Below are 14,350 nucleotides of genomic sequence, written 5' to 3' on the forward strand. Positions count from 1 at the left end.
GCTGCTGCTGCTGCTGCTGCTGCTCTTGGTGGTGGTGGTTGTGCTGCTGCTGTTGCTGCTGCTGCTGCTCTTGGTGGTGGTGGTTGTGCTGCTGCTGCTGCTGCTGCTGCTGCTGTGGGGTATGGATGGTCTTGCTGCTGCTGCTGGCGGTGGTGGTATTGCTGCTGGTGTTGCTACTAATGCTGCTGTTGCTGCAGCCCCCACTGCTGCTACTTTTGCTGCTATTACTGTTGCTCCTGCTGCTTTAGAAGGTGCTGCTGCTGATGCCTCAGCTTGCTGCTGCATGCGGCGTTGTGTGCAGGAGGGGGCAAAGAAGGATTCGTGAAGAAGTGTCTCCTTTGCTGCTGCTGCTGCAGCTTGCTGTTGCAGCAGCAGCAGGCAGCTAAAAGAAGACACTGCAGCAAAGTTGGCTGCTGTGGGGCCCCCAGGCTGCTGCTGAGGGCTGAGGGAGACAGAAGGTTAATCTCTCATCTTCTGTCTCCTCTAGAGACACAAAGAGATGAACCCCTAGATGCATTGGGGGGCTTGCTAACATTTTTGCATGCGGGGCAAGGGTTTAGGGTTTGAGATTTAGGGTTTAGGGTTTAGCGCTAGGGTTTAGGGTTTCATAAACCCTAAACCCTCACCTAAACCCTAAGCCTTCCGGGGCCCCAGCGCCAAGTTGGCGTAAACCCTAATAAACCCTAATAAACCCTACTAAGCCCTAATAAACACTAATAAACACTAATAAACCCTAATAAACCCTAATAAACAAAACCCTAATAAAACCCTATAAGCCCCAGGTAGGCAGCTGGTTGTTCGGCTGTACGTACATCGCTTTTGTGTCTCTATATTTGTCTCCTTTTTGTGTGTCTCCTCAACAAGACGCAATAATTCCCCCCTCCTGGAGCGCGAGGGTTTAGGGTTTAAGGCCTAGGGTTTAGGGTTTAGGGTTTAGGGTTTAGGGTTTGGTGGTTTGGATTGGCCTTCGAGAGGCACTCAACCCCCACACACACTGCACGTACACCCCAACAGCAGCAGCAGCAGTAGCAACAGCAGCAGCAGCAGCAGCAGAGGAGACAGGAGACACAGAGAACAGAATAAGGTGGAGGCAGCAGACGAAGAGTGCAGCAGCAGCAGCAGCAGGAGACAGACAGCAGCAGAGAGAGACCAAAGAAGACAAAGACAAAAGGAGACATCAACAAAAGGAGACAGAGACACTGCAGCTGCTCAGCTTGCAGCAGTAGTGGGGTGGTCTGCTGCTCTATGCTGCATAGGGGCTAGCTGTAGCTAGCTGTCACAGAAGCGTATGGTTGACTGCTGCAAAGGGGGTTTGGCTAGCTGCAGCTAGCTGTAACGGAGGAGTATGGCTAGCTGCAGCTAGCTGTAGCTACGAGCATGGCTAGCTGCAGCTAGCTGCTGCAGGGAAGTAGGGCTAGCTGCAGCTATCTGCAGCTAGCTGCAGCAGAAGGGTGTGGCTAGCTGCAGCTAGCCATACTCGGAGCTACAGCTAGGTGCAGCTAGCCACAGTCATAGCTGCTAGCTGCAAGGTAGAGAAGTAATACTTTAAACAAAAAGAATTAATAAAAGACCCAGAAGAGACACGCATGCATTGAACAAAGGGAGAAAGGAGACAGACACTCTTTAGTGAGACCAGAGAGGAGACAGACGAAACAACAGCAACGCAGAGACAAATAATATATATATATTTATGTATATATTGTACATATACATATCTTTATATATATATATATATATATATATATACATCCGACGGGGCAGCAGCAGCAAGCAGCAAGCAGCAACAAAGAGAAGAGGAAGAGGGAGAGAGCAGCAGCAACTAAACAAAACAAATAAATCGCTGAACAAAACAAAGTAGTAGAGAGACAGACAAGAGAAGAGATAAAGATAAAAGAACGAACGGGCCCCCAGTTGGTGTTAGGGGCTGCAATAAAGGAGACATATCTATAAATTATTTCTTACAAATTATATTAAAATGCATTTAAAAAAGTATTATACCTGCTGCTGTTGCTGCTGCTGCTGCTGTTGCTGCTGCTGCTGCTGCTGCTGCTGCTGCGAGGGAGCTGCTGTTTACTGTTTTTTTGTTGCTTTCTGGTGTATAATGAGTTGATGTGTGGATATATATTTAAATAATAAATAGAAAACAAAATAAATATAATTAATTATTTAATTTACTAGGAAATAGCTGCAAATATACTCTCTGTCTTTGCCGCTCTCTCAGACCCCCTGGCTTGATAATCGGCAGCAGCTGTTTTATTATTTTGTTTTGTTTGTCTTTATCTTCTTGTTAAATTTTTATTTTATTGACGTGTTTGATTTAATTAATAAAATTTCCTCTCTTCATCTCAACAGATGCTGCACATCTGCAGCTGCAGCAGCAGCAGCAGCAGCAGCAGCAGCAGCAGCAAGACCGAACCATTTAGAGGGGTTTCAATGAGATGTCTGTACACTCGAGGATGCAGCTAAGAGCCCCTGTCTTCCCTGAGGCTGCACAGAGGGCAGCAGCTTTGCTGCAGCATGTGCGAGAAGATGAGAGAGAAGATCCTGCTGCTGCTGCAGCAGCAGCAACAACAGCAGCAGGACCATCAACAGCAACAGCAGCAGCAGCTGCAGCAGAAGCAGCAGCAGCAGCAGCAGAACCAACCACATGGAGGTTCGGGCCTCAGCCTCTGCAACCTCTCAGACGCATCAAGGAGACAGCTGCATTAGGAGATGCGTTAGACAGAGACAGAGAGACAAACAAACAAATAAAACAAAGAGACGCTGAACAGCTGCCCTGCGCTCTGCCTCCTCAGTCTCTTCAGCCAGGTCTGCAGCAGCAGCAAAACAAATGCATTAAAGAGACAACACACAGACAAAAGGAGACAAATTATTATCCTTCAGTTAAACCCTATTATATATGTATATATATATATATGTATATATTTAATATAATATATATTATATTATACTGTATATTAAATCTGTAAATGTAAATATATATATATATATATATATATATATATATATACACCCTGAGGTGTATAGGCAACTCGGCAGAGAGAGATGATGTGCAAACAGAGACAGAAAGAGAAGCAGCAAAGATAATGTGTCTCCTTTATTGTGTTTGTTTGCTGCTGCTGCTGCCGCAGCGAAGTAAGGAGACAGAGAGAAGCGCAGCAAAGATAATGTGTCTCCTTTATTGCGTTTGTTTGCTTGTTGCTGCTGCAGCGGCACCCCACAGCAACACAGAACGCCGCAGCTGCATGCGCTGCTGGGTTGCTGCTGCACCCCTCTACTGCAGCAGCTGCAGCAAGTTCTTGTGCGGGGCTTGTGCTGCTATTATTCATGTGTCTCCTTCAAAGGAGACACATAAAGTAGGTACAGCAGCAAGAGCGCAGGTTGTGGATATTCCGCGCAGCAAAACCCTGCAGCTGCAGCAGCAGCAAAGCAGCTTCTCCTTAGCTACCAAACCCTCACAAGTTCGGTCAGCAAACCCTAAACCCTAAACCCTAAACCCTTAACACCAAACCCTCGCAAGCTCGGGCAGCAAACCTTAAACCCTAAACCCCTAACACCCAACCATAAACCCTCAATCACAAACTCTAAGGCCCGCGCTTAGAACTCTAAACCCTAATACACGCTGAACGCTAAACCCTAAACCCTAAACCCTAGACACTGAACAGCCCCAGCAGCATAAAACCCTAAACCCCAATAACGTAAAACCCTCAACTCAGAAGCTCACAAAGCTGAAAGCGCCGTAGAACTTAGGGTTAAAGGTTTAGGGTTTAGGGTTAAGGGTTTAGGGTTAAGGGTTTAGGGTTTAGGGTTTAGGGTTTAGGGTTTAGGGTGTGTGCGTACAGAGGAATGCAGTGCCCTCGCCATGCAAATGAACCGGCTCGCTATGCATGCCTGGACTGCAAGTACAGCCTTTGCTAGGGTTTAGGGTTTAGGGTTTAGGGCTTAGGGTTTAGGGTTTGCAAGGGTGGTCGAGCCTCGGCTGCCTTCTTGTGTCTCCTGTCTGCTGCATTTTGTTTGATGTCTCCTTTCTTGTCTTTGTTTATTAAAGTTTGCTGCTTAGGGTTTAGCTGCTGCTAGCAACAGTTTGCTGCGCTTCAGTGTCTCTGACTTGTCTCTCTTCTGTCTCCTTGTGTCTCCCTTTGTGTCTCCTTCTTTTGCCTTTTTATCCGCTTCTTCTGTCTCCTTCTGTCTCCTTTTAGGGGTCTTGTTTTGTGTTTACTGTCTCTCTTTGTCTTTATCTTTCTTTATCTTTATTTATGTGTCTTCTATCTGTCTCTTCGCTGTCTCCTTCTGTCTCCTTTTAGAGGGGTTGTCTTCTGCTTACAGTCTTTATATATCTTTATATATCTTTATATATCTTTATATATCTTTATATATCTTTCTATATCTTTATATATCTTTATATCTTTATATCTGTGTCCTCTCTGTCTCCTTCTGTCTCCTTTTAGGGGGGTTGTCTTCTGTTTACTGTCTTTATATATCTTTATATATCTTTATATGTCCTTCTATCTCTTTATATATCTATATATCTTTATATCTTTTTATCTTTTTATCTGTCTCCTCTCTGTCTCCTCCTGTCTCCTTTTAGGGGGGTTGTTTTGTGTAGCCAGTGCTACGCCGAGGGTCTCCACAGCACTCACGAGCTAGTTAATATTAGAAGTGCAATACCTGCAGCAAGAATGCAGGTAAACCCTAAACCCTAAACCCTAAACCCTAAACCCTAAACCCTAAGCATGCATCTTAGGTCTTGTTTTGGTGCTACACTAAACCCTAAAACCCTAAACCCTAATTCTATTTCTTTGGTGCTACGCAAAAACCCTTCATTCTAAACCCTAAACCCTAATTCTGTTTCTTTGATGCTAAGCGAAAACCCTTCATTCTAAACCCTAAACCCTAAGTCTTCCTTTGCCGCCCCACTAATACCCTGAAGCCCAAACCCTAAACCCTAAACCCTAAACCCTAGATATTCTTCTGCCGTCACGCTAAACCCTAAACCCTAGGCTGGGCCCTGCTTCTTCTTTTGCAGATGATGGATCATTACACAAAGCTGAAGCAGCAAGCAAAAGAACTTGAGGCTTTATCTGCTGCTTTAAAAAGCATCCAGGTGCTGCTGCTGCTGCTGTTGCTGTTGCTGCTGCTGCTGCTGCTTCTGCTGCTATCCCACTGCTGCTGCTGTCGTAGTGCTACGAGTGTGCTGCTGCTACTGTCGTCTGATTCTTCTGCTGTCCTCGTGTTGCTGTTGCTGCTGCTGCTGCTGTTTCTGCTGCTGCTGCTGTTGCTGCTGCTGCAATGCTGGTGTTGTGGGGTTGTCTGGGGTGTACGTTGACCTCAGAGGAAGGCCTCCCGACTTCATGTGGCGAGTGCTACTCAAATTACAGATGCGTTTGAGGTATGCATGCAGCTGCTGCTGCTGCTGTTGCTGCTGCTGCTAATGCTGCTGCTGTTGCTGTTGCTGCTGTAGTTATTGCTGTTGCTGCTGATGCTGTTGCTGTTGATGCTGCTGCGACTGTTGCTGCTTCTGCTGCTGCTGCTGCTGCGGCCTTTGTTGCTGCCGTTTCTGCTTGCTCATGCCGTTGCTGTTGCTGCAGTTGCTGCAACCACTTGGCGGTGGTGTTGCTGCTGCCACGTACTGCTGCTGCTGCTGCTGCTGTTGCTGCTGCTGCTTTTGCTGCAGTCAGTGATGCGGGCCCTGGAGGTGCGCTGTGAAGCTGCTGAAAAGGAAATGGATATGGAGGGGAGTTTAAGTTCACAAACCCTCAAGTAAACCCTAAACCCTAAACCCTAAACCCTAATTCCTAAACCCTAAGCCCGGTGTTGTGCACCTCAAACGGGCTTTGAAAGCTTCAGCTGCTGCTGTTCCCTGCTGCTCTCTCGGTTTATACGCCGGCTGCTGCTGCTGCTGCAGGTGCTGCTGTTGCTGCTGCAGGTGCTGTTGTTGTTGCTGTTGCTGCTGCAGTTCCTTCTGTTGTTGCTGCTGCAGCTTTTGTTGCTGCTGGTTTATCTGTTTCTGGTGCATATATCTTTGCTGCTTCACTAAGACTTGCTGCTGCTGCTGCTGCTGCTGGCTAGCGCTGATGAGGCATTTGCTGCAGCAGCAGCAGCTTCTGCTGCTGCAGCAGCAGCAGCTTCTGGCGCAGCATAGCGGGTTTATGAATTGGGGTGTACGTACACCTCAGGGCTGTCGACGGCGACTGCAAGACGCTGCTGCGGTACTTAAGAGCGAAGAAGCAGCAGCTGCAGCAGCTGCAGCAGCTGGGGGCCCGCAGCCCTGTCTTAGGTTTAAATGCATTTAATGATATTGTCTCTACTTTTACTGCTCTGGATGAGAAGACAGATGTCCTCACAGGTAAAATAAACAACATAATAATAATAATAATAATAAATAATAATACTAATCATAACTATTATTATAAATTATTATTAGAATGAATATAATAATGATAATTTATAATACTAATAATACTATTATTATTATTATATAGTATATTAGTAATATAAGAATAACAATGCTTTTGTTTTGCTGTCTCCTTTGCGGTGTCTCTGCATATTTGGTGTGGGGTTTGTCTCTGTCTGCAGATCTTCTTGCTTGTCTTTGTCTCGCTTTCTGTCTGTTTATCTCATTTTGTTTGTCTCTCTTTTTGTCTGTCTCTTTTATCTGTCTCCTTCTCTTCTTTTTGTCTCTCTGTCTTTGTTTCTCTCACTCCTGTCTCTCTATTTGTCTCTCTGTCTCTCTGTCTCTCTCTATCTCTCTGTCTCTGTCTGTCTCTCCAGAGACAGAGACAGATATACATACAGATATATATATATATATATATCCATATATATCTTTCTATCTCTCTCTCTCTCTGTCTCTGTCTGTCTCTTTATCTCGTTTCGCATGTCTCTCTGTCTCTTTGTCTCTTTGTTTGTCTGTCTCCTTGCCTTCTTTTTTATTTCTGTCTTTGTCTCTCTTTTACCTCCCTCTGTCTCCTTTTGTTTTATTTCCTTCTGCCTTTTTGCTGCTGCTCTTGCTGCTGCTGCTTTTGCTTCTCTTGCTATTGCTGCTGCTGCTTTTGCTGCCGTTGCTGTTGCTGCTGTTGCTGCTGCTGCTGCTGCTGCTGCTGCTGCTGCAGATATGCAAGAGAGACTGCGAGTGCCTCACTGGCAGCTGCGGGCCTTAGACGTTCATTCGCTATTAGAAGAGAGACAGGAGGTAATGTTGGGGTGTATATGCAGCTCCAGCTGTCTGTCTCTTTTCTTTTTTTGTCTCCTTTCTTGTTTGTCTCTCTTCTTGCTTATCTCCTTTCTTGTCTGTTTCTTCTCTGTCTATTTGGGGTGTATGCGCAGTGTATATCTGGGGTGTATAGAAAGCAGTATATAATTAGGGTGTATGTACAGGGTTTATTTGAGGTGTATATATGCAGCATATATATATGTATATATATATATTATACATATGTGGGGTGTATAGAAAGCGATATATAATTGGGGTGTACATGCAGGTATGAATGTACTTTGTGTTTGTATTTAAATATTATTAGGCTTTATTGCGTGCATCAAACCGTCTCAGTGCTTTCTGCCAGGAGACAGCAGCAGCAGCAGAAGATTTTCTGTCTCTTCGTTTGTCTCTAGACAGCGCCCCAGCATTAAATAGAGAGACAGAGATATATCAAAAGGAGACAACAGCAAAGCCAGCACAACTTCATAAACAACAAACCCTTATTTACGCACCGTCTATAGACCCTTACAGCAAACTCTTCCTACAAAAACGTGAGATACACTTCCTAGGGTTTAGGGTTTAGGGTTTAGGGTTTAGGGTTTTCGGGGTATGCATGGGTCAGGGTTCAAGGTCTAGGGTTTACGGTTTAACGGGTAGGGTTTAGGGATTAAGGTGTAAAGTTTAGGGTTTAGGGTTTAGGGTTTAGGGTCTACGCGCTAGGGTTCAGGGTTAAAAATTTGGGGTTTAGGGTTCAGTGGTTGGGGTTTAGGGTTTAGGGTTTAGGGTTTAGGGTTTTGTGTTGCTTGTGTTTTACAGCGCCGGACAAGTACCAGGCCTTCGTCAGGAAGTGAGGCGCAGCAACTAATCGCAAACCCTAAACCCTAAACCCTAAACCCTAAGCTCTAAACCCTAATAAGTGTCCAGTTGAAGCAGCGTCTCTGTCTATCCCTGTTCTATCGCTGAGGTGTCGTAGCCTTGATGGTTGTTTTGCTTGAGACTTCAGGACTAGGGTTTAGGGTTTAGGGTTTTAGGGTTTAGGGTTTAGGGTTTATTGTCGAGCTAGGCAGGGGTTGGGGCTGCGCGTGTGATATTAATTTTAGTATATCTCTGCATGCCTCTGTGCTGCTTCTGTTGCTGTTGCTGCTGCTTCTGCTGGCTTTGCTGCTGCTTCTCTTGCTGCTGCTGCTGCTGCTGGTTTTGCTGCTGCTTGCTGCTGCAGAGACCAGCTGCATGCAGAGTGGGAGGTGCGCATGGTGTCTCTTCGAGGAAATTACCTGTGCGTACACTCCGATGGAGACAATGCTTTTTCTACTGTAGAGTCAGCGTTATTAATTAATGAAGAGACATTTGCGAGAAGCTTTAAAGATGCTAGCAGCACAGCTCTTGCTGCTGCAGCAAGAAGAGACTACAGCTCCGGCTTTGAGGTGGTGAAGGTGAATGTACATCAGAAAGAATTAGAAGGGTTTCTGCTGCTAGCAGCAGAAGGAGACAGCCTTGTTGAGGAGTGGGTAGCAGCAATAGAGACACTTGCTGTACAGAAGAGACAGCAAGATACACTGTCTCTACAAGCCCCAGCATACAGTCCGCGACTGTCTCCTCGGGGACTGCACTTAGAAGCAGCAGATTCTATCTTCCCGCTGCAGCACAGACGAGCAGCAGGGTTGCTTCCTACTGGTATACAAGACGAAGAACAACAGCAGCAGCAGCAAGACCAGCAGCAGCAGCAGCAGCAGCAGAGGAGGAGGGATAGCGATCAGTATTATGTCTCCTCTCTTAGCAGCGGAGACAGCTCGGATAACGACGGCATTCCTTATAGGCCCAGGAGAAAGGAGACAGGTGCATCTTCTTCTTTAAGTGAGTCTGAAGCTTCTACGTTAGATGCAGATGCAGCAGCAGCAGCAGCAGCAGAAGCAGAAGAGGTGCTTGAAGGGCTTGCTGCACCGGTTTATCCTGCAGTAGGGAGAGAGGAGACAGATAAAAACAGAGAGAGGCGTTTAGAGACTCAAGAGAGACGCAGCAGGAGACTAGCAGCATCAGAGAGATCTAAGGAGACACGTCAACAGCGCGCAGAAGAAAAAGGAGACAGCAGCGACAGCAGCAGCAGCAGCAACAACAGCAAAGGAAGAGACGCCAGCATGCCTAGACCACCGCTTCGACATGTACGAAAAGCCCCAGCAGAAGCAGCTGCTGCACCTTCAGCAGCAGCAGCAGCAGATGAAGATGAAGATGAAGATAACAACCCACCTCTTAGAACTCTACGCACAGGCATTAGAAGAAAAGCAGTTAGACGCATTGTAAGAGAATTAGAGGCGAGGGCATCGCCTGTCTCTATCTCTCCTCCATTGAAGCAGCAGCAGCAGCAGCAGCAGCACGAGAAGCAGCAGCAGCAGCAGCTGCAGCAGCAGAAGCAGAAGCACCACAGGCAGAAGCAGCACAAGCAGCAGCAGGAGAACCAGCAGCAGGAGAAGCAGCAGCAGGAGAAGCAGCAGCAAGAGAAGCAGCAGCAAGAGAAGCAGCAGCAGGAGAAGCAGCAGCAGCAGAAGCAGCAGCAGCAGGAGAAGCAGCAGCAGAAGCAGCAGCAGGAGAAGCAGCAGCAGCAGGAGAAGCAGCAGCAGGAGAAGCAACAGCAGCAGGAGAAGCAGCAGCAGCAGAAGCAGCAGCAGCAGGAGAAGCAGCAGCAGCAGAAACAGCAGCAGAAGGAGAAGCAGCAGCAGAAGCAGCAGCAGCAGGAGAAGCAGCAGCAGGAGAAGCAGCAGAAACAGCAGCAGCAGGAGGAGCAGAAGCAGCAGCAGGAGCAGCAGCTCCAGCAGCAGGAGCAAAAGCGGCAGCAGAAGCTGCAACAAGAGCAGCAGCAGCAACAGCGGCAGCAGAAGCTGCAGCAGGAGCAGCAGCAGCAACAGCGGCAGCAGAAGCAGCAGCAGGAGCAGCAGCAGAAGCAACAGCAGGAGCAGCAGCAGGAGCAGCAGCAGAAGCGGCAGCAGGAGCAGCAGCAGCAGCAGAAGCAGAAGCAGAAGCTGCTGCAGCAGCAGCCGCAGCATAACCGCAGCCTCCCCGACAGCGACATCGCCTCTTTGCCTGAGACAAATACTGTTGATTTTGTGCATACACCTGAAGAGCAGTTCCATAACACTCACACTTTTAATACCAAACCCAGCAGCAGCAGCAGCAGCAGCAGCAGCAGCAGCAGCAGCAGCAGCAGCAGCAGCAGCAGGAGACACTTCAAAAGAGACCCTCAGCTGGGGGACTCCCCACCCGCAGAGCAGCAGAGGCGCAGGCAGCCGGAAGCAAGCCGAGCGGCAAGACCTTCTCCGACGCATCCTGCTGTTGCTGCTGCTGCTGCTGATGCTGCTGCTCCGGCGGCAGCAGCAGCAGCAAAAGCAACAGCAGCAGCAAAAGCAACAGCAGCAGCAGCAGCAAAAGCAACTGCAGCGGCAGCAGCAGCAAAAGCAACAGCAGCAGCAGCAGCAGCAAAAGCAACTGCAGCAGTAGCGAAAGCAAGAGCAGCAGCAGCAGCAAAAGCAACAGCAACACCAGCAGCAGCAGCAGCAGCAGAATCGATGCGGGAGCATGTGCCTGTGGGGCCGGACCCGAAGAGAGGAGAGCCGTCTGCTGAGCACCCCAACCCCAGGGACTCTCTGTGAGCTATGAAGCTAGCTAGCTAGCTAGCTGGATATTTAGCTAGCTAGCTGGATAGCTAGCTAGCTAGCTGGATAGTTAGCTAGCTAGCTGGATAGCTAGCAGAGTGGTTAGCTAGCTAATTGGTTGGATAGCTAGGGTAACTGGTTCGCTAGCTAGCTAGGCAACACGCTTGATAGCTAAACAACTAGCTAGCTAATTAGGTAGCTAGCTAGCTAGCTACGTAGCTGGCTAGCTAGCTAGCTAGATTTGGAGGTGATAGGCGGAAGGCGATGGCTGGGCTGGCAGTGGAGCTGCCGGCTGGTGTTTTGTTGCTGCTGCATTAGAAGGCGGTTTGCTGCAGCTGGCTGCTGCTGCTGCTGCTGCTGCTGCTGCGTGCAGGGCAAGAAGCTCTGATGATCCACGGGTGGCTGAGGTGTCTGTACAGCTGGGGCGTCGGCGTTCGTATATTGCTGATCTGCTGTCTCTTCCGAGGGAGAGAAGGAGACAAAGACAAACACAAAAGGAGACACCTGCAGATTTCTTTGTAGTGCAGCTGCCGCCCAAGGCATCGATGCCCGCATTCGAACTCCATAGCCCTCCTGCTGCTGCTGCTGCTGCTGCTGCTGCTGCTCCCACTGCTGCTGCTGATGAAGTTGAAGATGCTGTCGCTGAAGCTGCTGCTGAAGCTGCTGCTGAAGCTGTGGTTGCTGCTGAAGCTGCAGCAGCAGCTGCTGCTGCTGCTGAAGCTGCAGAAGCACTTGCTGCTGCTGTTGAAGAGGAGTCAACCGAGCGTCTTCAAAGGAGACGGAGGAGACAGGAGGCACTCGGAAGGCAGCAGCAGCAGCAGCAGCAGCAGCTTGCTGCAGCAACCCCCAAGGCAATCGTAGCTGCAGCAGCAAGGGTGGGCTCAACTACTACCTCTGCTAGCTAGCTAGCTACCTATCTACTGCTGGCTAGCTAGCTAGCTACGTAGCTAGCTAGCTAGAATAGGTGATGTGGTCTTAGAGCAGAAGGCGTGTGTAGTGGATGCCGCACACTTTCATGATGCTGCTGCTGCTGCTGTTGAATCCGCTGCTGCTTCTGCTGCTGTTGGTGAATGCGCTGCTGCTGCTGCTGCTGTTGAATCCGCTGCTGCTGCTGCTGCTGTTGTTGAATGCGCTGCTGCTGCTGCTGTTGAATGCGCTGCTGCTGCTGCTGTTGAATGCGATGCTGCTGCTGCTGCTGCTGCAGGGTGGGTCTCGTGATCAGCAGCAAACGCGTCTTCTCCCTGTTGCAGCGCGGAGACGGGAGTACCCTCTAGAAGAGACAGCAAAAGGAGACAGTAGAGACAGCCCTGTAGCAGCAGGAGGAGACGCATCATTGATTGCGGCAGCCAGAAGAGCAATGCAGCAAATCGGAAGCCTCCGCATCAGCAGCAGCGCTGCTGCAGATGACGGCCCGCCCCCCAGCAGCAGCAGCAGCAGCAGCAGCAGCAGCAACGGCAGCAGCAGCAACAGCAGCAGCAGCAACAGCAGCAGGAGGGCCACAGCAACAGACCGCGAAGATGGAGGGAAAAAAGAAAGAGATGCAGCGGGCAGCAGATAAATGCAGAGACAGCAGAGAAAGGAGACAAAAGGAGACAGACAGCGGGGCTCTGTCTGTCTCTTTTTTTTGCTGCTGCTATGCCCCCTCTGGGGTCCCTTCTGTTTATTTTTGTTTATTTTTGTCTCCTTCGTACAGACATTACACAGAAAGCCTTTAACTCTTCACTCGGGTAGTCGGCTGCATCTCAGTGCTCTAAACCCTAAACCCTAAACCCTAAACCCTAGTTGGTTCTGGAGTACTTCACGCATACCTAAACCCCAAACCCTAAACCCTAGACCGCTGCATAACCGCCACGCTAAGCAAACCCTAAACCTTAGAAGTGATGATGAAACAATACAAAAGGAGACAGTCTCTAGAAGGAGACAGTTTGCTGTCTCCTCCTTATACCGCTTGTAGGGCCCTCGCCCCACACCCTGAGCTGCCTATACGCCTGAGGCTGCATGCAGTGTAGCGGTGTCTTTGCTTTGCAGCTAGCAGCTGTTCTGTCTCGGCCTCTGTCTCCTCTGTCCCTTTCTGTCTCTCTGCGCACGTCTGTCTCTGTCTCCTTGTCTCTGTCTCTTTATCTGTCTCTGTCTCTCTATCTGTCTCCTTGTCTCCACCCTAACCTCAAATATCTTTATCTCCAATTTGTTTTAAAAGGAGACAACACAAAAACTCGCTTGGCGTCTTTCGCCTGACAGCGAGCGGCTGTCCCTTCAGGGGGCCCCAGGCAGCTGTACTGTAGGGGCCCTTAGGGCCCCTACAGTACAGTACACAAGGGGCCCCCAATGCCTCTAGAGTAGGGTACATAAGGGGCCCCTGACGCCCCCACAATAGGGTACACGGGGGCCCCTGAGGGCCCCACAACAGGGTACACGGGGGGCCCCTGAGGGCCCCACAACAGGGTACACGGCGGGACCCTGAGGCCCCCTTAACAGGGTACACTGGGGGCCCCTAAGGGCCCCACAATAGGGTACACGGGGGCCCCCAAAGGCTCCTAGGGTAGCGTAAAGTAGGGCCTTTAAGGGCCCCACAACAGGGTACACGGGGGGCCCCCAAGGGCCCCACAGTAGGGTACACCGGGGGCCCCCAGAGCTCCCATAATAGGGTACACGGGGGCCCCCTAAGGCCCCTAGGGTACAGAGGGGGGCCCCCAAGGTCCGTAGGGTACAGAGGGGGGCCCCCTATGTATCCTAATGGCCCTAATGAGAGAAAATGATATATAAAAAAACACAGTCTGCATGCAGATGCAGCATTAAAGGATAGCTAGCAGCAGCAGCAGCTGCTGCTGCTGCTTGTGCTGCTGCTGCTGCTTGTGCTGCTGCTGCTGTCCTGATGGCTTTACCATAAAACGAGCTGCAGCACCTGCTGTTGCTGTTGCTGCTGCTGCTGCTGCTGCACCTATAGACAAGCTAGACGTTCACGAAAAAGATCAGCAGCATGCATTGCTGCTGCTGCTGCTGCTGCTGCTAATGGCAGCAAAGGGGCTGAAGGAAGCAAAATAAGAGAGACAAAAAAACAAAAGGAGACAGCGAGGCCTCACCCACGTACTGAGGCCTCTCGCTCTCGCGCTCTTCTCCCTCGGCTGCGCGTCTTCCCTGAAACCCAGCAGCAGCAGCAGCAGCAGCAGCAGCAGCAGCAGGGATAGCAACAGCAGAAGCAGCAGGAGTAGCAGAAGCAGCAGCAGCAGCAAAAGCAGCAGCGGTAACAGCAGCAGTAGCAGCAGCATCAACAACATGAGATATCCCTGTTATGGAGGGTCCTTAGGGTTTAGGGTTTAGGGGCTTTTAGGGTTTAGGGTTTAGGGGCTTTACGGGTTTAGGGTCTAGGGGCCTCAAGGGTTTAGGGTTTAGGGTTTAGAGGGCTGCTCTTGCCTCCCGGTCGCAGCAACATTGAAATGCAGCAGCAAAATTTGTTGAACTGGGAGGAAGCGCGTCGCCAGCAGCGAGACACCTGGCTCTCAGGGTCGCT

The 14,350-nt window shown here is 49.7% G+C and overlaps 2 protein-coding genes across 2 annotated transcripts; both read left to right on the forward strand.

Annotated features, from left to right (window-relative positions):
• Positions 1 to 2,456: 2,456 nt before the first annotated feature.
• EAH_00017930 (hypothetical protein, conserved) lies at positions 2,457 to 3,918 on the forward strand (the record flags this gene model as incomplete). The annotated part of the gene is made up of 3 exons (XM_013397560.1): positions 2,457 to 2,808; positions 3,211 to 3,466; positions 3,843 to 3,918. The coding sequence occupies 3 exons, from the start codon at positions 2,457 to 2,459 to the stop codon at positions 3,916 to 3,918; spliced, it is 684 nt and encodes a 227-aa protein (XP_013253014.1).
• Positions 3,919 to 5,029: 1,111 nt separating this feature from the next.
• EAH_00017940 (B-box zinc finger protein, putative) lies at positions 5,030 to 12,400 on the forward strand (the record flags this gene model as incomplete). The annotated part of the gene is made up of 10 exons (XM_013397561.1): positions 5,030 to 5,104; positions 5,333 to 5,389; positions 5,675 to 5,760; positions 6,177 to 6,346; positions 7,113 to 7,192; positions 7,563 to 7,749; positions 8,015 to 8,045; positions 8,418 to 10,835; positions 11,216 to 11,717; positions 12,047 to 12,400. The coding sequence occupies 10 exons, from the start codon at positions 5,030 to 5,032 to the stop codon at positions 12,398 to 12,400; spliced, it is 3,960 nt and encodes a 1,319-aa protein (XP_013253015.1).
• Positions 12,401 to 14,350: the final 1,950 nt, after the last annotated feature.

Source organism: Eimeria acervulina, genomic scaffold (assembly GCF_000499425.1).
Source record: "Eimeria acervulina Houghton genomic scaffold, Eah_scaff116, whole genome shotgun sequence".
Classification (NCBI taxonomy): domain Eukaryota; phylum Apicomplexa; class Conoidasida; order Eucoccidiorida; family Eimeriidae; genus Eimeria; species Eimeria acervulina.